This window comes from Pelodiscus sinensis, chromosome 7 (assembly GCF_052426305.1).
Source record: "Pelodiscus sinensis isolate ZL-2025 chromosome 7, ASM5242630v1, whole genome shotgun sequence".
Classification (NCBI taxonomy): Eukaryota; Metazoa; Chordata; order Testudines; family Trionychidae; genus Pelodiscus; species Pelodiscus sinensis.
This window is the reverse complement of record NC_143058.1, coordinates 9488976-9514395: the sequence shown is the minus strand read 5'-3', so window position 1 is coordinate 9514395 and position 25420 is coordinate 9488976. Positions and strand designations below refer to the sequence as shown.

General features: G+C 43.4%; 1 protein-coding gene across 23 annotated transcripts in view; it reads left to right on the top strand.

Moving 5' to 3' along the window:
- The window catches only part of CLASP1 (cytoplasmic linker associated protein 1), a 250612-nt gene extending 225424 nt beyond the window's left edge, over positions 1–25188 (top strand). For 5 of the 23 annotated variants that reach the window (XM_089779652.1, XM_089779649.1, XM_075933097.2 and 2 more), the window contains 7 exons: positions 3973–4120; positions 6727–6973; positions 7852–8042; positions 11048–11176; positions 17294–17500; positions 19613–19729; positions 20651–24437. In XM_089779652.1, coding sequence (XP_089635778.1) covers positions 3973–4120; positions 6727–6973; positions 7852–8042; positions 11048–11176; positions 17294–17500; positions 19613–19729; positions 20651–20737 — 1126 coding nt within the window. In that variant the 3' untranslated portion in view covers positions 20738–24437. Of the gene's footprint in view, positions 1–3972; positions 4121–6726; positions 6974–7848; positions 8043–11047; positions 11177–17293; positions 17501–19612; positions 19730–20650 lie in introns of all 23 variants that reach the window. The other 18 variants (XM_089779643.1, XM_089779646.1, XM_089779642.1 and 15 more) reach the window with 10 other exon arrangements.
- The last annotated feature ends 232 nt before the right edge of the window (positions 25189–25420 follow it).

Genomic DNA, 25420 nt, shown 5'->3' with positions numbered 1-25420 from the left:
CAGGATCTACTTCAAACCAAATACCCTGGCCCCAGCTCATCCCCCACCTCTTCTTGGAGGCCCCGCCTTGCTCACTCCATCTCCCTCACCCTACAGAGCAAGCAGGAGGTTTCTAGGGGGCACTCCAAGGCAGATGGCAGGAGAAGCATGGCCGTGGGTGCATAGGCAGCTGAAATGTCCACACTTTATAGCCTCCCAGTCAGGATCACCTGTCAGAGGCTCCAAGATCTCCCAGTAGATCCCGATCTACTTGTTGGTGACCACTGCGGTACCCAATATCTTTGTCACATTACAGGCGAGCTCTTCAAACAACGGCACCTAAATTACCCATCTGAACTATGCATGGATGCACACAGAGTGGCACTTGCAAATGCAAGCAGGGATGTTGTGAGGTGTTCATGCCTATAAAGCATTGTGAAGGTGAAGCATGCGCATATAATATTGCAGAACTTGCCTGCCTACAAGGATCGTAGGGTATCCCATGTGACTATAGAGCATCACAAAAAACCATTTTTTTAATTGAATGTCACTGTTGCAGAGGTTTTCAGCAACTATTACAACTGTGTAAGATGAGCATTTGCCCTTGGTTTGTCCCTTTCTGGCTTCTACCTGTAGAGTATGTCAAACCAGAATTACAGAATTAAATTTCAGGGAATTTTGGATCAAACGTTGTTCTTCATACACATGCCTTATTTAAATTGCTGCATTTACTTAGGAACCCAGGCAAAACTGATAATTAAATTTGATACATTCAAATCCTGCAGTTTTCCCCCAGCAAAACTCCCATTGACTGCTTACTCCTGATTTTAATGGAAATTGCCTTAGAAAGGATAGGTCCATTAATGCTTATAATCCAGAATGGGCAGGGATGGTGTCCCTAACCTCTGTTTGACAGGAGCTGAGAATGGGTGACAGAGGAGGGATTACTTGATGATTCCCTGTTCGGTTCGCTCCCTCTGGGGCACCTGGCATTGGCCACTGTCGGCAGACAGGATCCTGGGCTAGATGGACCTTTGGTCTGACGCAGTTTGGCTATTCTTATGTTCTTATGACTGTTTTATTTTTCCCCTAACCAGGAAGTTTAAAAAAAAACAGTATTTTCAAAAGTTGTTGGCCAAGTTATTGAATTTGTAGATGAAATTCTTTTATGATTCCCCTCTGATTACTAAACACTAGGATATACCCATTGTGACAAGGTGATAACGTTGAAGAATACACCATCCAGAAGCTTGAAAGTGAAAGGAGGAAGTGCAAGCAGACAAAATTATGGGGTGCTGCATAAGAATGCTAAACTGTTAGTTACTCGGGGCATTGTGTCACTATTTAAAAAACCCTGTTTTTAGAAAATAAAATACGTCCCAAACACTGGACAAGAAAGCAAGATTGGTAAATTGCCACATCGTGTTTGATACAAGTGGCAGATGGAAAATAATGTTGTGACATCCCTAAACACTGCTTATCTCTACTCATCTCTTCTTGTTCATCCTGTGGCTCTTCCAGTTTTCTGCATGGGTATTATTTTTCCTGTTGTGGTTGTCAGTCTGTTTTTTGAAAGGTAGGTATAGATCCATCTTGCATTTATTTTTGTATCCATCATATTACCTATATAGTAAACAAACACGTATTGGCAAATGGATAGATGTGTTTGTTCACATATAGAGTATTCTTTCATTTAAAATGCGAAACTGTACTCATGATATGGGATCTCTTTCACAGATTCACTATTGTTTTACGAAAATAGGCAGATGGCATGCGAATCAGTTGATGTCTTTACATTTTATAACATTTAAATTTGTGCCACAAGGAACACTCCTAACCACTGTCACTCACACAGACCTGTTCCTCTTTGTTCAGATCTTGCTTTATTACTTTGGCATCACAAATTCTTTGCTTTGACCACCTCTGTGGGAATTGGTTCACTTCAATTTAAATTTTTATTTTTTGAGGTATGTATGCATATGCAAGGGCAAAATTTGGCTCAATATTTATCACATGAGTATTGTCCTTTAAGGGAAGGAATAATAATTATAGCAGAAGAGGGGGGAGTCAGGATTACTGGAATTCTGTTCTTGAGTCTACTGGGTTTTTACCACGTGACCATGGCCAAATCGCGTAACCACTCCATGTCTGTTTAGCTCTTTGCACTAGAGGTATAATAATGTTGACATGCACTTACCTCAAGGAGTGATTCGTTACTCATTTAACCATTTGTAAAGCTCTTGCTATCTTTGATTGAAAGATGATTGAGTTCAACATCTTGTTTTAAAGTCAAGATCAACTAAGACTAGTTTGAGTCCTATCTGATGTCCACCCAAAAAGGCCTTCTGTTTCCATTTGTACAGGCTGCACCTACACCTTGCATTTTAGAATAGTCTTAAAAACTATATTCATCCTTTGCTAGTCTGAAAAGTCTGCAATTTTATAATTCCTTACGGTTCGTAAGCATGTTTTGTTCCCAGACACCAACCCATTAAAGAGTCTCCTATTTCCTTCCAGCCAGACCTTGCCTCAGAGACATTGTTTGTTCAGAGATCGGGAGTGGTCCTTTGGTTTCTTTGCCAAAACATACGACGTACGTTCTGTACTAGTGCTCATGCTTGTGCTGTTGTTTCTGAGTGCGTGTATTGACAGAACCAAGGGTTATATCTAATTTAAGATTCTTTGTTTCTGAAGGATTCAAGAGGCCGAAATCTTGTCCTTTTGAAGTTCTTAAATCTCTTCTAGAAACAAGGAGAGGTTCTAGATAATGTTCTGCTGTGTTCTATAGAAAGATGGCCTACGTGTTCACAAGTCAAAAGAAGATTCACATTTCCTAATTCTTCCGTCCTGCAAGCCATTTCTTTGTTTTGTGACAGGATGATGTCAATATTTCACTCTGAGCACCTTCCTCTTAGCCACCATGTCTTAAATTTGTTCACAAACTGAAACTCACCCATGCACACAATGAGTCCACTTCTGCCATTTATTGCCCAGAGAATTGATGATGCACATATCTCTAAATCCTTTTGCTGTTTGCTTCTTGTTTTCTGAGCCCTTAGGCTTCTCCAGAAAAACTGTATGTCTCCATGAAACACCTTTTGTAAGTGCTGATTTAGACCTTGCTACAGACTCAGTCCCCTGAGCAGAACAGAGTCCTGCTGATAACTCCATGTTCCTTATGGAGCAGGCAGAAGCTCATCTTTCTTTCCATTTTTTTCCCTACACCTTTTGTACCTGCTACCCTTGTATAAGAGTAATTTTTCTTGTGAAACTCCAAAGGATGCCATTTCAGAGGGCTCTTATGGGAAGTCCAGGGACTCTCATATGCCCACCAAAAGTGAAGAATTTCTAATGCTTTGGTGATGGGATCAAGAATCTAGTTTGAGTTAGAGAGATCCATTTTCCCAGCATCATCTTCAATGGTAATAAATTTCCACTAAGAGACTAACTGTGCAAGTGTTAATTTTTATTACTTTAGGAATTTAAATAAAATAGTCAAGTCCATGTAATCATTCCTCTCAAGTTAAGTATCTCTTCCACGTTTGAATCCTTTGACCTACAAGATATTTTACACCTTTAATGTGAAAGTTAAAAGCTAAGCTTCATTAAATCAGCGAATACTACAACTCTTTGAATTCTCATATTCTTTTTTTTTTTTAATTTAACAATGCCATTATTCTGTTTTGAGGGGCTAGGTATCTTGCTATGAAAACTAGGGCACTTATGTGGAATTTAATGAAGAGTGAACATAATTCTCTCATTGACACCACTTTAACTCCACTGACTCAATGGAACTGGTCATTAATTACATCTGTGCGAAAAGGAAATTGGGCCCAAAATCTGCCTAAGTTCTGTCCACATTTTGTTCCAAGTCACTGTTAGAAATGGAACTCCAACTCATCTCGTTTCAAGCTGGCAATAATGTTATTCAAGGTCAAAAATTGATTCTGATTTTGATATGTGATGACTTACAACATGCATCTGACCTTTTAGCATGCTGGATTATGACACGGAGAACCTAAATTCGGAAGAAATCTACAGCTCTCTTCGTGGAGTCACAGAGGCAATTGAAAAGTTTAGTTTCCGTAGTCAAGAGGATCTGAATGAACCAATCAAGCGTGATGGAAAGAAAGACTGTGATGTAAGTAGGCTGTTAATGAAATTATAAAACACCATTTGCAACGCTTTGTTTTTCTGGATAGTATTGTATGTTAATTGGTCATGATTTGGAATTGTTTCCTTCATTTTCTTTGCCATGGATAATCATTTAATCCTAAAATCATAGGGGGGCAAATTCTATAGACCCTTACTCATGTCAAACTCCATTTGAAATTCACTTATCTTGACTTCAGTGGGAGTTTGGACTTAGAAAGAAATTCAATTTCACTCCTTAGGATTTCTCTACATGGAACATGCATTAAGGCTTATAACAGGAAAAGTAAGATACAAATCTTCAAAATGCATGAATTGTTTCCCTCTATTTGTAGCTAATTTATGTGAAGGTTCCATATTAACTTATGGTTCAAATCATGGATAATATTTTACATAGCATGCGGTCTCCTGGAAGTCACTGGAATTACTTGTGATTAAAAGGTGCCAGTTAAATTTCTGCTTCTTAATGGGCAAAAGATAAATTCAGATTAGCACTGTGTCACTCAAGTATATTTCAAAGGCATGCATTCTCTGGCCTTTAGGAAGACTTTTTAAAAATTCATCATAAGAAATATTTGGCATCAATTTATGCTCATTACGCTATAATTGAGACTTGACTCTCCCTTGCTACTAGGAGTGGAGGTTTTGTAAAGTTACTGGTAGAATTTTCACCTACTTCAAAACACATCTTCATTTTTTCAGAGTTTCACTTTGCTCCTTTTGAAACTTTGTGTTTTCAAGAATATCTGTTCCTGAGCATGCTTAATGATCTTTTTGTGGGTTTTGCGAAGTTGCCGGAGTTTGTGCGAACTTAGGAGTGGCTAGTAACATTGTATTTGTTGATTTGTCATCAAGTTTGCAGCATCGAAATCTTTTGGGGCAGTAATAGTGACATTATGCACAAAAAGAGATAATAGTCACATCTTAATCATCATCAAATTAGATTACATGCAAAATATATGATTGGTTCTATTTTAGTGGTTGTTAGTATAAAATGTAAAAGGCTACATCTTTGGCAAGATTAAAAGGATAATCTAAAATGATTAAGTAGATATGGTATGTCTAGACTTTAGTAAGGCTTTTGATACAGTCTCACATGACCTTCTCCTTAACAAACTAGGGAAATACAAGCTAGATGGAACTACTATAAGGTGGGTGCATCACTGGTTGGATAACCATTTCCAGCTAGTAGTAATCAGTGGTTCACAGTTGTTCTGGAAGGGCATAACGAGTGAGGTTCCAGAGAGATCAGTTTTGGGTCGGGTTCTGTTTGATATTTCCATCAGTGATTTAGATAATGGCATAGAAAGTACACTTTTAAAGTTTGCAGATGATACCAAGCTGAAAGGGGTTGCAAGTGCTTTGCAGAATAGGCTCATAATTCAAAACGATCTGGACAAACCGGAGAAATGATCGGAGGTAAATAGGACATCCAATAAGGACAAATGCAAATTATTCCATTTAGAAGGAACAATCAGTTCCACAAATACAAAATGGGAAGCAACTATCTAGAAAGGGGTATTCTGAAAAGGGATCTAGGTGTCATAGGGGACCACAAGCTAAATATGTGTCAACAGTGTGACACTGTTGCACAAAAGAGCAAACATCATCGTGGGATATATTAGCGGGATTGTTGTAAGTAAGAAAGAGAAGTAATTCTTCCACTTTATTCAGTGCGGATGAGGCCTCAGCTGGGGTACAGTGTCCACATCTGGGCACCACATTTAAGGAAAGATGTGGAGAAAATGGAGAAAGTCCAAAGAAGAGCAACAAAAATGATTAAAGGTCTAAAAACATGACCTGTGAGGGAAGATTGAAAAAATTGGGTTTATTCATTCCGGCAAAGAGAAGATTGAGAGGGGACAAGACAACAGCTTTCAGATACCTAAAAGGTGTTACAAGGAAGAAGGAGAAGGGCAAGAAACAGTGGGCTTAAAATGCAGCAAGGGGGGTTTAGGTTGGACAATAGGGAAAAACTTCCTGACTGTCAGGTTGGTTAAACACTGGAATAAATTGCCTTGAGGGGTTGTGGAATCTCCATCACGGGAGATATTTAGGAGCAGGTTAAATAAACAGCTGTCGGGGTGGTCTAGATCAGGGGTGGGGAAGATACGGCCCATGAGCCAGATCTGGTCTGTGTACCGCCCTGACATGCCCCCACCCCCAGGTCAATTGAGACCACTGGAGTGAGGGAGCGTGAGAAGTCACCTCCCCCCACCAGGGATGTGCAGTGCCAGAGGGACCCACCAACTGTTCAAAATGGCAGGCGGTTCCCTATGGGCACTGCATACCCCTGGCGGGGGGGGGGGAGGGGGGATTTCCAAGCTCCCCCACCCACGGGGGAGCACGCAAAGTCTCCTCCTCTCCACAGCATGGGGTGCCTAGAGGCCCTGCCCCTCCTAGCTAAGGCTCCTCCCGGCCCATGACCACTACCAACATTGTTGAAGTGGCCTCACTACAAAAACTATTTCCCATCCCAATCTAGATGGTGCTAGGTCCTGTTATGAGTTTGGGGACTGGAACTGATGATCTCTTGAAATGCCTTGCAGTCCTATGATTCTCTGATTCCATTCCTGTTCTTTCTGGTCCCTTCAGGTGTCTCGAGATGGTGGAATAGCTGCACCTGCCAGCGATGGACGTGGAAGCAGTGATGTTGTGGAAGGAGGAAGAATGGCTCTAGATAACAAAACCTCTCTACTTAATACTCAGCCTCCACGCGCCTTTTCAGGGCCCCGAGCCCGAGAGTTCAGCCCGTACCCTTATTCGGACACAATCAACACCTACGACAAGACTGCCTTGAAAGAGGCTGTGTTTGATGATGATATGGATCAGCTTCGGGATGGTTGGTATTAGTTTGTATTATAAATGTTCAGGCAGTTTGTGGTGTTCTGTATTTTACGTTGACACGTTTAAATGTCCATGGGACACAATACTTCAACTGTCTTCTTTATTGAAATATACATCATGTTTTTCCTCAAGTAAAGATTCAAATGATTACGTAGTGACTGCATACATACCAGAACTTGGGCATGTGTTTATTAGGCTGTATTGTCATTTTGTTTCATTTCCGTTTCAGATGTATTGTTTTATTCATAATCTCTTAGGGTGCTAGTCTTCCTGCCATTCAAGTTTAATGCACATTTTATTCTTGATTTAATTAGGAGAAGAATTGAACTCCTAAATTGTTGTGTGGGAACTCCTACTATTGTGTGTGTAGGAACTCCTAATATGGGAAGTTGTGGCAGCTGTGTGTGTATATACATAAACAACAGAATTTGTTAGAAAATGTTTTGATTAAAAATGGGTACTAATGGAATCTAGAATACACTTTCTGGTTGGTAAATATTGCCCAGAAGTAATGCTTCATTTTCAAAAGTCTGGGAATGAACAATTAAGAGATGAAGTCATTTCACTCTTGCCCTTTATTCTTTCTTCACTTCCTATCACCCTCTAGCACATAGTGATACCCAAAGGTTCGCCAAAAGCTATTTGCTGATCCATGAACCTTTTGGTGAACTTGGGTCAAGTTTCAGACTAGGTCCATGTCCTATTTCTTCATGGATCTTTTTGATTAAGATCACACCTCACCCGATGACACCTTCAGGCCATTGTGCTTCCGTGTTATTTGGTAAAAAGCCAGTTAGCGATGATGGCAGCTGCTTTTTTTTTTTTTTTTTCCTTTCCTTGATGAAATTGACCTGTTTTCGTTTGTCCTAGAAGTATCCATCGATCATTCCGATTTGGTGGCTGATCTTCTGAAAGAACTGTCCAACCACAATGAACGGGTGGAAGAACGGAAAGGAGCCCTGCTCGAGCTATTGAAGATTACGCGAGAAGATAACCTGGGAGTTTGGGAGGAGCATTTCAAAACCATTTTGCTCTTGCTGCTAGAGACACTTGGAGACAAAGATGTAAGATGCTGGTGTTACATTTAACTCTCTAGTACCGTGGCCACCAACAGGTTGATCGCGAGGCCTCAACCAGTCGATCGCGAGGTGTCCTGTCCGCCCTGCCCCCATTTCCCTCCCACCCCCGAGAAGCCCCACTACCTACCTCAAGTGAAAATGGAGGTAGTGTCGGCTTCCCGGGGATGGACAGAAGTCCCGCAGCTTAGCACCAATTCCGGCGATTCCGGAAGTGCACTAGCTGCTCTGCTGGGTGTCCTGCGGGAGGGAGCATCGGCTCCCTGCACCACAGAGGTGGGGTAAGTCAGCCCCAGGGGAGGCGTGCGCGGGGCGGTCGGTTCCGGGGCAGGCGCGCATGGGGCTTCCCTGCGCCGGGGGAGGGGTTGGCCCCCTGGGCAGGTGCGCGCTGGTTTCCCTCTGAGGGGGGGGAATCCTGGGAGGAGGCAGATGCAGCAGACTCTCTGCCTCCACTGGCACCCCACTCCCCAGACTCCACTCCCCAGCTACAGAACTCTGTCCCCACTCCCCTAACGCTGTCCCCTGTCCCCAGCTACAGAACTCTGTCTCCACTTCCCTGTTCCCAGCTACAGAAACCTGTCCCCACTGGCACCCTGTCCCCAGCTGCAGAACCCTGTCCTCTGCCCTCCCAACACCCTGTTCCCTCTCCCCTGCCCCCAGCCGCAGAACTCTGTCCCCACTAAATGTATAATTATAAATGCTTCATTTTAGATTTAAATAGCATGAATAAAAAACAGACCATTTATTTCATAACTATAAACACGTGTTTTAATTTTATATATCGCATAATTTAAAAATAAACTGGTTATCAGAGTGTGTAAGTAAGGGCTGGGGATAGCAAGTGATGGACAGGAGGAGAATAGAGAGGGCGGGGCTTCAAGGAAGGGGTGGGGCTTCAAGGAAGGGGCGGAGCGGACCTGTTCTGAGATTTAAAAAGTGATCTTGGGTGTAAAAAGGTTGGAGACCACTGCTCTAGTATATTGTTTATTCGTAGATGACAGTTTGTCCATGGTGGCCCAGTTATATCCCTGGCATGGACTCTAACTGATACACCATCACCTCCTTGCAGATAGTGCTATCTGCCCAACCTCCCTACATTAGAAAGGATGTTGACGAACCTTTCATGGTCAGTCATCTCACTGATGGATTTTGAGTTGCTTTCAATTGTTTGATTTCTGTTCCCAGAGCATCATGCGACTAGCAGCCAAAATTAATAAGGAAAGGGATTAGAACCAATAGCATTTTAATAGGGAAACATGGCCTACGCGTTAAACAGGCAACAGTGGCATAAAAGACTGGAGTTGCAGAACTACTGTAAAAGTTTTAGTAGATGGTAGTTGAGAAGAAAGACAATTTATGGGCTAAATTTTCCTCACTTAGATGACTTCAGTCCCTAATTGTGCCCACAAAATTAGTGCCATAGACAGCTAAGTAACCTTATTACATTTGCAAATAATTACGAATATATATGCTGGCAGTGTGTTGCTCCAGCCCAGCCGGGCTGGGGCGGCCCCCACCTGTGAGATCCTGGTTAACTAGTTAAATGAAATGTTCACAGGATTGGGGGGGGTGTTAGCCTGGTCCAGTACCAATGTATGCTTGTTGTGTTCAGTAATAAAACACCTGAAATCCTTTTGAATGTGTTCCCCATGTGCAAAATGAAGGTCTAATTCTGAAGCGGAGTAGATGGTTTATGTTTTGACAGTAGTTGTTTGTAGTTTAAGTGTCACCAGGTGTAGTGTCAGCTTTTGTCATCAAACATCTATCAGAAGATACTGGGATCCAAGCTGAGGACAACTAAATTGTGTTAGCATATGCAGGGCTTGACAAACCCCGGCAAGAGCCACTCGCCAGCCCCGCACTGCACATGCGCCAGACTGGCATTGCGCATGCGCGAAGCGCCGGTGAATGGGGCACACGGAGCGACTGGCTGAAATCTCGCCATGGGCGCGTAGATTCAGCGGTTTGTCGAGCTCTGAGCGTATGAATAGTACAGGTGAATAGCAAAGAATCAGGATGTACATTAATGATTCAGTTTGGAATTAGTCCTCTGCTGAAGTTTCAGGCACTGTTTGGAATGGCTGCAATCCAGAAACCTGGTACAAGAGTTATATAACTCAAGCAGTTGTTCTAGTATTCCAACTAATAATGCTCTTTTGCTGTAAAGGGTCAATGCATAAGTCATAGGTGTGGCTGCATTAACTTTAATGCTTCAAGCCATGAAAGTAATTTCCATAAAAGTTACAAAAACACGAAGTACATTGAAATGCTGTTTTGAAATGTCACTTTAGAGATGGATAGTGTGAAATCTGCAGAACTCAGTAAAACAGGAAAGTGGAAACAAACAAACATCTGAGCTTCATTATCAGTCCCTCGTGACATATATAAACTGCTTTTCAGCACTAAGTTTTATTTAGCTGGACAAAGATATTGGATTTAACAAACGTAATATTTGTTCTGGTTCTTTCTCCAGCAGTGAGAATTAGGGATGTAAAAGGGTAACCGGTTACCAGGTGATGCTAACCTGTAACTGGTTAACTGGTAGCCTGGCTGGTCTGGAGCAGCACCCTGCCCAATGCAGGTGGGAGGGCTGCTCCAGGCCCGTCGTGACACACTGCAGGCGGGGGACACTCCACTCATCTGGGCCCACCACACTGTGGGCAGTGTGTTGCGTCTGAGGCGGCCCCCCCACCTGTGGGATCCTGGTTAACCAGTTAAAAGGAATGTTTAACATTCTGTTTGACCTGTTAACTTTTTAACCGGGATTCTACATCCCTAGCGAGAATGCACTTAGTCTGTATGGATCTTCATGTGCAGTGTGGAGAGCTCTGAGCCAGGTCTGCTCTCGGTTGATTTCAATCCGCAGTCGCTCTGCTAGAATTTGTTGAGTGACTCATGACTTTTGTTTGTGTAACTGCCAGCAGCATATGGCCCATGCTATCATTCTGAAGTGAAATTATTTTGTTTCCCGCTTGTATTTCTCTTTGGTTCAGCATTCAATAAGAGCCCTGGCCTTAAGAGTATTGCGGGAGATCTTAAGAAATCAACCAGCCAGGTTTAAAAACTACGCAGAGCTAACCATCATGAAAACACTGGAAGCCCATAAGGATTCCCACAAAGAGGTAAGTGGTCCATGCTATTTTAACTCTTCAAATAGAATAGAAAATTACATCCTCAGGGTTTCTAAGTCAGCAGATTTGACCCATCTTGACAAAACAACCCCCCAAAAAGAAAAAGCTTTAACATTAAAGTTTTCTTGGTATAGTTGGCTTTTTAGCTGATCCTTTCTGGGACAGCATGTCAGCTGGATATGGAACTATACTGTATGTGGAGGTCAACTCTGGCAATCGGCTTTATCTCATGGTAAGGATCTCGTTGATATCAGTAGCAGGAAAGATGTGCTTTTGATTACTGTGAAGTGCATCCTAAGAGGAAAATCCAGTCTGTGTCTCTTCAGGTTTGCAAGGGAAGACAAGTGCCTCACAGCATCCCAGCCATGCCCAATGGGAGTCTGTCATGCAATATCAGGATTTCTATTAAACTCAATGCACCGGACACCATCCAGGTTTTTTAGTAGATGGTCAGGATTTGGCCCTTTATTTGGTTTATTTATTCATATATCTTCCTTCTGCATCAAAAATAAATAACACAGTAGATTCCTTAAGAAAACATTTATAGGTGGGTCCTCAAAAGATCGTGACAATTATGAACATTTATTAAACCCCAGTAAGGGACTGATATAACTTCTCTGATAGTTACACATTTTCCAATGAGCGCCAAACTCTGCCAGCTAATTCAGCCAGCTCCTTACTGTGGCGAAACTTCCACTGAAATCAAGGATGATAAACTTTGCCCTTTGATGCAGCCAAAGGGAAGTGTTGTCCTAAGCTAAAAAGACTGCTACACCTCTATGCTACAAGAGCTGTTGGCCATGAGAAAGATCGTCATACAGATAAGGATGCCACATAGGATCATGTAACTGCTGTCAAAGTAGTTTCTGTTAGTGCAAACTTCTGAGGAATCTATTTAAACAGCAGCCAAAGGACTGAACATTAACAACAGTTTAAAAAGTAATCCTTTAATAAATCAGCATTGTCACTCTCTCCTCTCTCAGATTTAAAGTCTCCGCATTGTTGTCATTTTCTATACAGAGTAATAAGTTGTAATTGTAAATTGATTTCCTGATAAAGAAGTCAGACAAAACATTTTGTTCTGAAGGAGTGCCTTTCATTAGCAGGTTTTTCCTGGTTACATACTTCTCAACTCACCTTGACTCAGTGCCCTTGTATTTTTTTCCCTTCTGAAATGCCTTCAAAAGTTCACACACACATCTACAATCTCAAGCAGCCTCCTTTTAGCTTTTTTCCTTCATCTTTAAAGTCCTACAGAGTATTTCCCTCCATGTGCAATTGATTGTGGTGAAATAAAGTCTGTAATGTTTACAGTTTTATACTTCACACCCTCCTATTTTTGCCTGTCTGTTGCATGCACTTGTGACCCGGAAGGGCTCTTTGAATCATAGAATCCTAGGACTGGAAGAGACCTTAGGAGGTCATCAAGTCCAGCCCCTTGCCCAAAGCACAATCAACCCCAACTAAATCATCCCAGCCAGAGCTTTGTCAAGCCGAGACTTAAAAAAACCGCTACAGATGGAGATTCCGCCACCTCCCTAGGTAACCCATTCCAGCCTCTCTCCTTCCTCTTTGGAACCTCCCTTCAGGAAGTTGAAGGCTGCTATCAAATTCCCCCTCACTCTTCTCTTCTGCTGACTAGATAAGCCAAATCCTTCAGCCTCTCCTTGTAGGTCATGTGTCCCAGCCCCCTTATCATTTTGGTTGCCCTCTGCTGGACCGTCTCCAGTACGTCAACATCCTTTCTATAGTGGGGGCCCCAGAACTGGACGCAGTACTCCAGATGTAGCCTCACCAGTGCCGAATAAAGGGGAATAGTAACTTCTCTAGATCTGCTGGCAATGCTTCTCCTAATGCACATATGCCATTAGCCTTTTTGGCTACAAGGACACACTGTTGACTCATATCCAGCTTCTCATCCGCTGTAATCCCCAGGTCCTTTTCTGCTGAACTGCTACTTAGCCAGTCAGTCCCCAGCCTGTAACAATGCTTGGGATTCTTCCATCCCAATTGCAGGACTCTGCACTTGTCCTTGTTGAACCTCATCAGATTTCATTTGGCTCAATCCTCCAATTTGTCTAGGTCACTCTGGACCCTATCCCTACCCTTCAATGTATTTACCTCTCCCCCTAACTTTGTGTCATCCACAAACTTGCTGAGGGTATGATCCATCCCCTCATCCAGGTCATTAATAAAGATGTTGAAGAAAACCCGCCCTAGAACCGATCTTTGGGGCACTCCACTTGAAACTGACCATGAATCTGACATCGAGCCGTTGATCACTACCTGTTGGGCCCAACAATGTAGCCAGCTTTCTGTCCACTTATCCATTTATCCACCTAAAGTCCATCTATCCAATCCATACTTCCTTAACTTGCTGGCTAGAATACTGTGGGAGGTTGTATCAAAAGCTTTGCTAAAGTCAAGGTATATCACATCCACTGATTTCCTCATGTCCACAGAGCCAATTACCTCATCATAGAAGCTAATCAGATTGGTCAGGCATGATTTACCCTTGGTGAATCCATGTTGACTATTCCTGATCACTTTCCCCCTTCCAAGTGCTTCAAAATGGATTCCTTGAGGATCCCCTCCATGATTTTTCTGGGGACTGAAGTAAGGCTGACTGGTCTGTAGTTCCCTGGATTGTCCTTCTTCCCTTTTTTTAAAGATGGTGACTACGTTTGCCTTTTTTTAATCATCTGGGATCTCTCCCGATCTCCACGAGTTTTCAAAGATAATGGACAAAGGCTCCGCAATGACATTTGCCAACTCCCTCAGTACCCTTGGATGCATTAAATACGGACCTATGGATTTGTGCATGTCTAGCTTTTCTAAATAGTTCTTAACCTGTTCTTTCTCCACCGAGGGCTTGCCCTTCTCTTTCCCATACTGCAATCACAAGGAGGCATTTCATGAACAAGACTGGAAAATAACAGAAAGCACCGTGCTTTGGCTAAAAGCATTAGGTGGGGACCGGGGCATATTCTACAGGAAGAGAAATATCACAGCTAATTGACCATAGGCAGTTGACAGTCATGCTGTGCCTAATAGGACCCTGATCTACCGTTTTATGGACAGTACCTTTATTCATAGACATAGAGTGTAGACAGTATCTATAGACACGTGCCACACACATCTGTCAGTGATTGCTCAGATGCAGGATGCTGAGGACCATGTTCCCATAACGTTCAAGGAGCAATGACGACCGCCCTATCTGGGTGGTGTCACTGTTGGTGGAGAGGTTAGAGCTGTCAGAAGGGCTGAACATCCCCATGGAGATGTTAACAGGTCCTGTCCCTTGTGCAGCAGCTTCCTGAGTAAAGATGCACCTGGGGAAATACTCTAGAGAGCTTTACCTTTACCTAGAGGTTGCTGAATCAGTTAAGTCTGTGAAAAATTAACTTAGAGTCCATTTGAGTATGTCTCAATTGGTCAGACTCTCACCCCCAGGCCAGAAGGTCATGAATTCCCAGCCCACACTGCAACTCCCAGCTCCTGCTTGGTGCAGAATTTGCAGTGCAGTTGGGGGTGGGGAGGGTGGGCTGCACTTTGCCACACTCCCATCTCAAAGAGAAGTTAAATGCAGGTTCCTCTGCCTGTGTTTGCTGCCTGCCCTGGTGGATGTTATAGGTTTGAGGCACGTTTAGAGCATAGCTGAGCGGGAGGGAATGATTCTGAATGTTCTGACTCCCCGTCCCCCCCGCACTGAAACAGGTTGCAGGTTGAAGGTGATGTGAGCTGTTGTTTTGCATGTTTGCCATGTTACTGTGGAGGTATTTAAGAATGAAGATTAGCACACACAATCAAAGCCTCTTGTATCTAGTATGCTGTGTCTCCCCCTCCCCTCCCTGAGTATTGCTCATTATTAGGAAGGTGTTAAGGATCTTGCAGGGGAAGCCCTGTTCCTGCTGCCCACCACCTGTAGGGCTGTATGGGGTGCTTCGCAGTACGTTTGCAGCCGTGATTCATGGACACGCTCACTCTGCAGAGCACCCCCGTGTAGCGAGGTGGCAGGAGTGGGGCACAGAGCGGTGGGCATCAGGAGGAGCCTGGAGCTGAGCCTCAGGGTGTAGCTGTTTATTTGAAGTGACTTTAGTAACATTGTCTTACGCCACCGTGGGATTGGCTCCGGTGGGTACAGTTCTAAGTTCTACCAGCTGGAAGGCTCCTCTCATACCTGCTTTAGATTTAGAGTAGGGATGTAAAATCCCGTTTAACTGATTAAAGGGGCGAAGGTGGGGGTCCGCTCCACCGAGACTGGAGTGGGTTCTCTGCCCGCTGGGGTCGGGTTAGAGCGGCCCCTGCCCGGCTGCTCCCACCCCTCTACCCCGTGGGGGCTGCCACTGCAGTTCCCGCTCTCTCCCCTCCCCCGGCCACAGCAGCTCCCAACCCCCCCCCACAGGTGCTGCCAGCACCTGCACACGGGCTACTTGTTCCCAGCCCACACAGGTGGCCCAGTGGGGCTGGGATAGCCCTCCACCCGTGGCTGGGCTGGGGCAGGTACCTGCTCCCCAGGTACTGGTTATGTTACCCGGTAAGCAATACTGGTTAAGGTTGATTCTTATTGGGTAACTGTTTAACCCGTTACCCACTAACACCCTTAATTTAAAGCCCCTCAGGGCAAATAAAGACCAAGGGTAGTGACCACACACACACTCACAAGCACCAGGTCTAGTGTGCACATAGAAATTCTAGCAAGATCGATACACACGTTACAAATATCATCATGCTCACGCTCTAGCAATAGTCCTGGGGCCTGATGGCTGCCGTGCCAATAGGTCATGATAGAGGAAGAGTTCCTACTGGAGCTTTCCTGTTGGGAAGTCATTTTACCCAGTCTGGGAGCCCCCCTTTATCCTGTGATGCTGAGTCCACCTGCAAGTGGAGATGGTGTCCAGCCTCTTCTTGTGATTTATATTGCGTTCCCCAAGAATATCGGGGCACCCCATTTTTTAAAGATTGCGCATAGTTCTTTAGATTCTCATTAGCAATGAGACACAGCCTGCATCCTGCGAGTAAGACCTGTGTTAGAAAAATGTGCCTCGTAGGCATTTTGTGATATAAAATAAATCTTATGGATAAATTGTGCGATCCACCTCCCGGTACATCTTTTCCCATTAGCTTGTGGCATTAGGTAACTCTTTGGTCACGTGTGTCAAACATTTCTTAAGTCTAAGAGGGAATATGGCTAAATAAAATCTTACAGACCTCAGCCTTGTGTTTCAGCCCAACTTACTTAGATGCCTGATGCATAATTAACACTTCCAAATAGTTTTCAGTCTTATACGTCTATAATTCTGCAACGTAAATCTGTTTACCCTACAGTAATTACGTATGGCGTGACATGTTTGTTAATCATAATGCAACGTGTGATGATTTATTGTGTTCATCATCACACAGTAAATGAATAATAAAATGAACTAATTGGCCACAGAAGGAAAAAAAGGAGTGAGAGACCTAACTTAGACCTTCGGCCACTCTGTCTTTGTCTGCAAATTGAGATTCAAGATGACCACTCTGGCGTGATAAATGGAAATGACTTGTTCGTGGGTGTCAACATGAAGGAAGTTTTATTCACAAAATTTGTGATGGTCAAGGCTATAAGAAGATTTAAAAAAGAGCTAGATAGATTCATGGAGGTTAGGTCCATCATTGGCTCTTAGCCAGGATAGGTAGGAATGGTGTCCCTAGCCTCTGCTTGCCAGAAGCTGCGAATCGATAACAGGGGGATAGATCACTTGATGATTAACTGTTCTTTTCATTCCCTCTGAAGCACCTGGTATTGGCCACTGTTGGCAGACAGGATACTGGGCTAGTTGGACCTTTGGTCTGGCTCAGTGTGGCCATTCTTATGCCTCGTTTCATGTAGATATTCACCCCTCGCAAAAGATTCCCAAGGCTCATGATAGATCCAAACCATTACTGACGTTGCCAATTCCCTGAGCCGCTTCCTCCATAAGAACGCCTTTTGTGTTCATAAGGGGTCTGTATAGAATGCCGTCAGCAGACATTTCCCTCTGTTCACTGGCACCTGGAGGTTTGTTTGGGGTTTTTTTGCTTTTGAAGTGGGAGCCCATTAATGTTTTGGGTTTTGGTTTTCTCCAGGTTGTCAGAGCTGCTGAGGAAGCTGCTTCCACCCTGGCCAGTTCCATACACCCTGAACAGTGCATCAAAGTGCTCTGCCCCATCATTCAAACTGCTGACTACCCGATTAATCTAGCTGCCATCAAAATGCAGACAAAAGTCATTGAAAGGATCTCAAAAGAATCCTTACATCAGCTCCTTCCTGATATCATCCCTGGATTGCTACAGGTATGCAACTTTGCAGGAAAGCTGCCATCTGTTGTTATGAATAATTAGTATTAAGATTATTACTCGTGGTTGTGCCTAATGACCAACCCAGTATAAGGCCCTGTCGTACTAGCATTGTACAGACATCAAGGGCAAAATATCATGTATTAATTTCTAATGTGTGGTGTCTGGTTAACAGAATGTATGGGAGCTTCTGAAACCAGAATCTGCTGGATTTGGATTTAAATGTAAAAGTAGCTCTCTCTTTAGTCTTCAGCATTGTCTTCATGCTTTAGGCATTGTCTAAGGCAGGGGAAGATCCAACTCCTGAATTCAAATTCTGTCCTTGAGAACATGTGCATGGCTCCCAAAGGAGTAAATGGCAGCCAAGCCTCACATGCAGCCAAAGGCAGGATTTAGCTCCTACGTTGTACAGGCTCTGTCCACCCTAAACAAAGGTAGATCACAGGTTCTCCTCTCATACTGCTGAATCCCTCAGGACTTGTTTACAAGCCTGTGTCAGAGTCAAAATAGGCTACACAGCCCTCACCCCCCTCACTTCCCAGCTCTTTGAATATTTGGACACCTACCGTAACCAAATAGGACAGGCCCGGCCTTTGGGCAAGGTGAGCGAGACTGTTGCCTTGGGCCCTGTACATTCAGGGCCCTGCACTTCCCAGCTCCTGGCCCCACCCACAAGAGAGAGAGCCCTTGCCCTCAAGAGCTGAACAAATGAGACATTATGATGGTGAGTGGGGAAATCTAAGCATCAAGAGGGGAAGCGACTTGCCCTAGATCACACAGCAGGGCCAGGAGGAGAAGGCTGCTCTCCTGAGCCTTACACCAGAACTTGTCTGCTCTAGAAGAACAATTACTTTCATGGGGAGAGGGAGAAGGGTTGTTTACACATTTATATCAATATTTAGCTTCCTTTCTTCCCCAGAAAAGCCACATTTTAGTGTGTTGGCAGAAATCTGTACTGGCCCCTCAGTAAAAGTCCCAGCCCTGCTCAAGTGGGTGCTGCTGAACGATGGACCAGGTGGGATCCTGAACCCCTCCAGTAGCCATTCAGATGTTCCCCAAAGCACCTGTAAGAATCTGTCCCAGCAGAGTCTAGAGAAGCTAGCCTGCATGGCTGCATGTTTCTCATCGTTGTTCATTGAAAAATGATCACTTGCTAAGGAATCAAAGTGCTGGAATGGCTGGGTGGATTGTGTAAGGTTTCTCTTGTGTGTGGAGCCGCGAGGAGCACAGTGTACTTTCTCAGAGTAGTTCCAGCCTGAAGTAAATCAGAAAACATTCTCTAACGTAAGTCATAGGAGCCACTCAGCCTGGCGGATGTGCGCAGGATGTCTCTTTCCCTATTTCAAAATAAATATCTTACATGCATAAACAACTTAGCTTAAAAGCTCTTTCCTTGCTTGGAGGGTGATAGCCGTGTTGGTCTTAGGCTATGAGAGAAACACAGTGGGTGACAGACTATCTTTTATTGGACTAATTTCTGTTAACTCTTTCACCGACATCTTGCTCACCTTGTCTGTCTTACAGTACAGTAGTATGCAGAAGTAGTAATTTGCGCTTTGATGGCACCTCAATGCCATGGTGGTTGGAGTGCGACCAATAGAGATTCCATTTGAGGATCCTAATGCACTTCACCAAACCATATTTGGGCCACTCCTGCCAGATTCATGCCCATCGGGGATTTTAGTACATTTCCATCTCAAGCTTTTAAGACGTAATCCAAAGCTCATTGAAGTCAGTGGAAAGGTTTAGGTTCTCTATGAGCCAAATTCTTCCTTCTGTTCCCACTTACAACCCAGCAGGCCTCAGTGGGAGTTTCTTCTATATTTGTGAGCACAGAACTGAGCCTGCAGAGTTAATTTAATCCCTTTATGGATCCAGAACTCACTGTGAAACTTTGTCACTGAGGACAGCAATAGAAAAGAACTCAGATCCAGCAAAATACACCACTGAAGGCCCAATCCTTCTGAGCCTACCCCTTGAGCCTGTTACACTCACTGGGCACTTTCTGTTGACTTTGGACCAGACCCTAGAGCTGCGCATAAGAAAAGTCTTACCAGCCCATTAGTAAATGGATTGGAAATGATCTCATTTGTGTTTCTCCTGGTCTAGGGGTATGATAATACGGAGAGCAGCGTTCGGAAAGCCAGCGTGTTTTGCCTAGTGGCAATATATTCAGTAATTGGAGAAGAACTGAAACCTCACCTCGCACAGCTCACGGGAAGCAAGGTACCTGCACAATGTTACAGCCTCTTGAGTAGTTTTTGCTAGGAAACTGAACAGTGTGGGTGTGTGCTTGCAGCAGCTGAAGGCTTGTCTTCATTGCAGAGAGAGTTCTCTTGAATTCACCCCTCTCTAGCTAGCCCAGCTTGATTTAGAGCCACCACCTTGCAAAATAACACATGAGCAGTAGAGAGTGTTTGGACTAGCAGCAGGGAGTAGCTGAGACCTGTTGCATTACTGGCTTGAGCACTGTCACATTCAAGCTTCATGCCACCCTGGATGGGCCAGCCAGCAAGAGTTTAAAGAACCACTTAACCGGAGCTCGAGATGTTTGTGTTTGCACAGGGGTCAGAGTAGAGACAACACTCTTGTGATAGCTCCAGCTAACAGTGCAGTGGAAACAGGCCCTCAATCCAGTCCATGCTTCGTACAAGAACTGATTGGCATATGGCATGTTCCTGTTGGCTTCTGTCTTCACTGACTGCCTGGAATCCAGAATAGTTCATAAAATGCAGGCCATGGCCCTGCAGCCTGCTCTGGGTGAGCGGGTCTGTGCATCTGTACAGAGCAATAGGCAGGACTCCGACTCTCAGAGATCAGATTGCAGGATCAGGGTCATGCCCTGAAAAACACCAGCAGTGAAAAAATCGAGGCCTCACTGCAGCGGGAATTTTGCCATATGCTGCAATGGAGACAGGAGTTCTCCCTAGGTATTTTCCCGCTACCAGGGTTTTTTTTAATATCAACTCTCTGTTCTCATGTTATCCCCTGATTTATACTCTGATGCTTCATGTGCAGATCCCTGCCCACCCAGAGTTCACAGTGGGATCCATCTGTTAAGGGTTTTGCCCTAATATTTCCAGGGAACTTTTGCTGTTTTTCTTTTCTGACTTATTTTATCTTCTCCTAACTTCTTTTATTTTCCAGATGAAGCTACTAAACTTGTACATAAAGAGGGCCCAGACCACCAATAGTAACAGCAGCTCATCTTCAGATGTTTCAACGCACAGTTAATGGAGATGTCTGGACATGTGTGTAGACTTAGAAGCAATCACGGTGCCTCTCAGAGACCTTTCTGCTGCCCTGTCTTCATTGGCACATCCCATCAGCTAAAGGAGGCCATGCAGATATTTATTGCAATCAGTATTTTAGTCCTTTAAAGCTTTTATGTAGACTCTTGTTGGGTACTGAATGTAAAGGAAGCAAGGCCTGTGTTGCAGTTCTCATCTAAGAAAAAAGCAAAACATCAGAAAGCCATACTTAAACATATTGGTACAGCCGGCAGAAATCTTTACCATATGTTTAGGTTGCAGTGTTTCAAAACTGAGTCCAAGTAACATGTACATGCTTACAAGTTAAATGAATTATTTTTGGTTTTAGTTAATTTGATACCAAGTTTTGGTTTTTAAAGTGTTAATTACCTGCTGTGTAAACTGTTTTCCTGCTGGGCGTAACCATTTTGGCTGGAGCCTTCACCTCTCAAGTGCTGTGGTGTGGCTCCATTTTATAACTCTGATCTGAAACTTGCCGAACCTGCAAGATTTTGATGATGAAATCTTTACAAAGATTGCCATGTTTCTGGCATGTCGTGCTTTAAGATAGGTACTTTTAATGAGTAATAAACGCAATCAGAGTTTTGTAGATAAGGCGCTAGATTTCCATATAGCTAAGAATTTCTCCACTGATTTTCCCACCCACCAGTATCGTCTGACACAGAGCAGTCTGGGGCTCCCAAATGTAACTAACCGTGTTAACATCAGTCCTGCTTCCACTTTCTTCCATTGCTCAGAAGACCCCTGGGGGTTAATTTTACAGGAAGGATAATGGGTTTGTCATCAGGATTGTGCAATGAAGACTTGCTGAATAGTCTGGGAGACTGGCTGAGGAATCGCTGTTTTTTGTTGAACTCTCTTCTAGAAGGGATTGATCCACACCTCTGGTTCAGCAGCTCTGGTGATGGATAATGAGTAGCCTTAATTTCCATGGGCCATTCCCCTCCACACTTCTGGGAGTCTCCTTTGGCTTAGGAAATGTAATGGGGAACTTTTAAGCGGACAAAATAGTGCTGGAAAGTTACACTTGCGGCTACAGGGTTTGGCCCTACTGTTTAATAAGACAACGCCCCCCTCGAGCTTCCACACATGACCCTGTGCCTAAAATGCCTGCAGTGTCATTAACTAGCCTTTTAACCTCTTCCGTGTGTACAACCCTGCAAAGGCACTCAGCGCCTCTGGATAGGTGCTGAGTGCCCTCAATTGCCATTAGCTTCAGTAAAATACACTGCATCCACATTCTTTGCTTGAGTCCCTGCTCTCTGCATGTTTGCCATGCACAGGGGGCCGTGGCTGGCTCTGCACATCCCCTCCGGAGCTTTTGTGTGGACTCAGTACCCCTCCCCCACCTTAGTTTGAAGACAGACCTGATCCCAAGAGGTGCTGAGTGGCTTTAAGCTCCTATTAAAGTCAGTAGCACTTGAGGTTGCTTTGGGACCTGGCATAATCAGCTGGTTTTTTAGCCTCTTTCAGCCCTTGTATGACAAAATGGAAGAGATGACCTGGCTCCTGGTTTTTTTTTCAGGATGGGCTCAATGTCTGTAGGATGATGCCGCTGATCTGCTGCTCTTCCTACGTACAATGCCATTAAAAAAGAGATCTTTACTAGTGTGGGGTGTGGTGTTTCCTTCAAGACTCACTGCAGACTTGAAAATGCCTTTGTTGAAGGGATACTGTTTATAACATGCCCCCGCCATTAAAATCAAGTCCCCCTTTGCACGGACCACTCAATTTCACTACTTCTCAAGATGCTTGCTAGAGGTTTTCTTCTTTTTTCTTTTTTTAAATTCCTGTTGTGCTGATTTGAATTATTTTTAAATTCCTGTTGTGCTGATTTGAATTATTATGAATTAAGTTTCCCTTTTGTGGAAATACTCAATATGTCGGCAGTAATCTGCTGTCCTGTTTGCAATTTTAGGCTGTTTTTATTTTTAGACTGCTTTCCTAACAGTCAGTATTTTAAATGTCTCTTTTTATCCATCTCCGTTCAGCATCTTCTGGGGTCTAGACCCCGGAAATGTAATGCAAAGTCTGCGTTAATTGACTGTGTTGCGTGCACAGTCTTTTCCAGCTGTCTGACAGATCTTGTTCCATTGCCGTTTGCTTTTTATTTGTTTAAATGGCACGCTGTAGCAGATCTATGTGAATTGAATTCCTTTTGTAATGATTTTATATAGTTTATAAAATACTGTTAGTATGCACTGAGTGAATGCACTGTAACGTCCATAAACTGACCTATCACATATGTTGACACTACAGTATGAATTAACAACTCGTCTCTAGAAATACATGTGAAATATGTTGCTGCTGCTGCTTTGAGACTTCAGTGATGATGAGTTTGCATTTCCAGATGTAATTGGCTTAATTGGGGCTGCAAATCATAGAACCAGGCCTTACTTTCTTAATCAGATACTATTTTGTTCATCACCAGATGCTCATCAGTGTGATACTTAGTTTCATTACACAAGTCAATCAAGGACTGTTCCTTCTTTGAGTACTCTTGTTGTTTGTCACACCCTGTATACAGTAGGAGGCATTCTGCTTAGGTTATTTATAAGTTCATTTGAATATAATGTACATAGTTAGAGGTGGGTTTAGAGTTTTGAACATGACCTGATTTTCCTTTGAAGTACTCAAAGGGCTAGCTCTGGACATCACACGTATGAGCTGCATTCTAAAAGCTGTTCCCTGCGACTTTCTTTCGCAAGCATAAAGGTCTCTCTGGCTACGAATCTGACAACGTTCAGGCACATTTGCAGAGAAGGATCTGCATGTTGGCAAGACGTCTCTGCGGCGGTGAGGCAGGTGTTAATGTTTTCCACCAGGAGCCATCTACAACAGCTGCCTTTTTCTTGCTGCCCATTATACGGGGCTTCAATTTTTCATATGTTTCAAGAAAAAAAAGTGTTGGTTTTTTTTTTCTTTTTTTGCCCACCATGCTTAAAAAGTCTGAACTGTGAGGAACTGTGAACAGACCAGCACCCTTTGGCTGTGGGGTTGCTTAAATCTCAGACCAGGATGGCCATTCTGTCATTGGCTGTACCAGTGCTCTGTGGGCATGAGTAAATCTATCGATACATCCTCCTCACAGTTTTAAGTACTGTAGTTCTCTCATGTAGTGCAGAATTATTGAGGCATGTGGCTTTCTTAAGGTACACTATGTGTGCTTGCCTGGATTACAATACAATACAAGACTTCTTTTCTATTGCTTATTACTAGCTTACCAATAACCTGTATAAGTAATGTATCTTGCATCTTTGTCATCTAAATCTTTTCCCCTCCTCATCCCTTTATTTATCAAGCATACTACATATTAAGGGACAGAAAATAAAACTTTGTAGAATACAGCAGGACTTTGCTAACAATAATGTTTTAAATGGGAAGTAAAAACTGCTCTGAAAAATGTCAGCCATAAGAAATGATTTTGTTGGCACAGTGTTCATGCGCATGTGTTTTTTTTTCTATTTTTCCTTCATTTTTTGGCTTTGTCATGTTACATCCATATCTGTATTTATATCTTATTTGTTTAACTTTTGAGTGTATCATGGCAAATGTACAGATGTTTTTGTTAACATTTATGTGATAGAATTTGCTAAAAAAATTAAAATAAAACCTTTTGAGTTTGCCCTAGAATAAATGAAACGTAAGTTTAATTTCCTGCTGGGACATCTTTAAATTACTGTTGGATCCCTATATCTCATATGTGTTCATTCAGATGGAAAGACTGAAAGCTTTTACCTTTTGTTTCAGAACCACAAATGCTGGTATTTATATAGCAATACCACCATGCTTGGCACGTCACAGGCAAATAGTACAGGTGGTCTCTGCCCCATAGATCTTACAATTGCAAGGCCTGGACCCAATTCAGGAAGGTACTTAAGCACATGTTTACATTACACTGAGGTTTGTGGGATGTTGTGTGGTGACTCTTCATGTCAAAGGATGATAGTGTAAGTGCTAGGTGGCTAAGAAGTCCAATTCCCGAGCAATGGTGCTTGTCCTAGCTAGTGCAGGGCCAAAAGATGAAAATAATGCACGGGCGGGAGTCTGAGGTCTGCTGTACTTTCATCTTAGTGTTCTTTGCTTTCCCTTCTCTCGACCCCCTCCAGTTCTACAAGCCAGATCCACAGGGAAGCATTGGAATTAGAGTTTATCCGCAAATCCAATTCACATGCTAATGGACTCAATCGTGATGAAAGTTGGTTGGGACATTGCACCTTCAATGGCTGTTATGTTGGTAAACAGCTCTTTGTGTAAACTCCCATGTCAGGAAGGATACTATCTATTGACTTTGATTCTTATCTGCTTCGTTTTAGCTACCCAATCTTCAGATACTTACTGATTCGCTCTAGCTCTGTCTCCCACCCCCCTTCTTTTTTTCCCCTCCTCTTCCCCTCTCCTATTTATTTTGGGTGTGCGCATCCTAAACTCATAACTTCAGTCATCTGAAGAAGTGGGCTGTGCCCACAAAAGCTCATGATGCCATCTACATGTTTTGTTAGTCTATAAAGTGCTAACAGACCATTTGTTGTTTTTCTCTCTAGCAGTGCAGCCAGTTGCTCACTGTATCTTCCCTCCTTGTGGTGGTGATGTTGAAATGTGTTGTGCTTGCTCATGTCCATTCCACATTAGAGGTGTGTGTGCT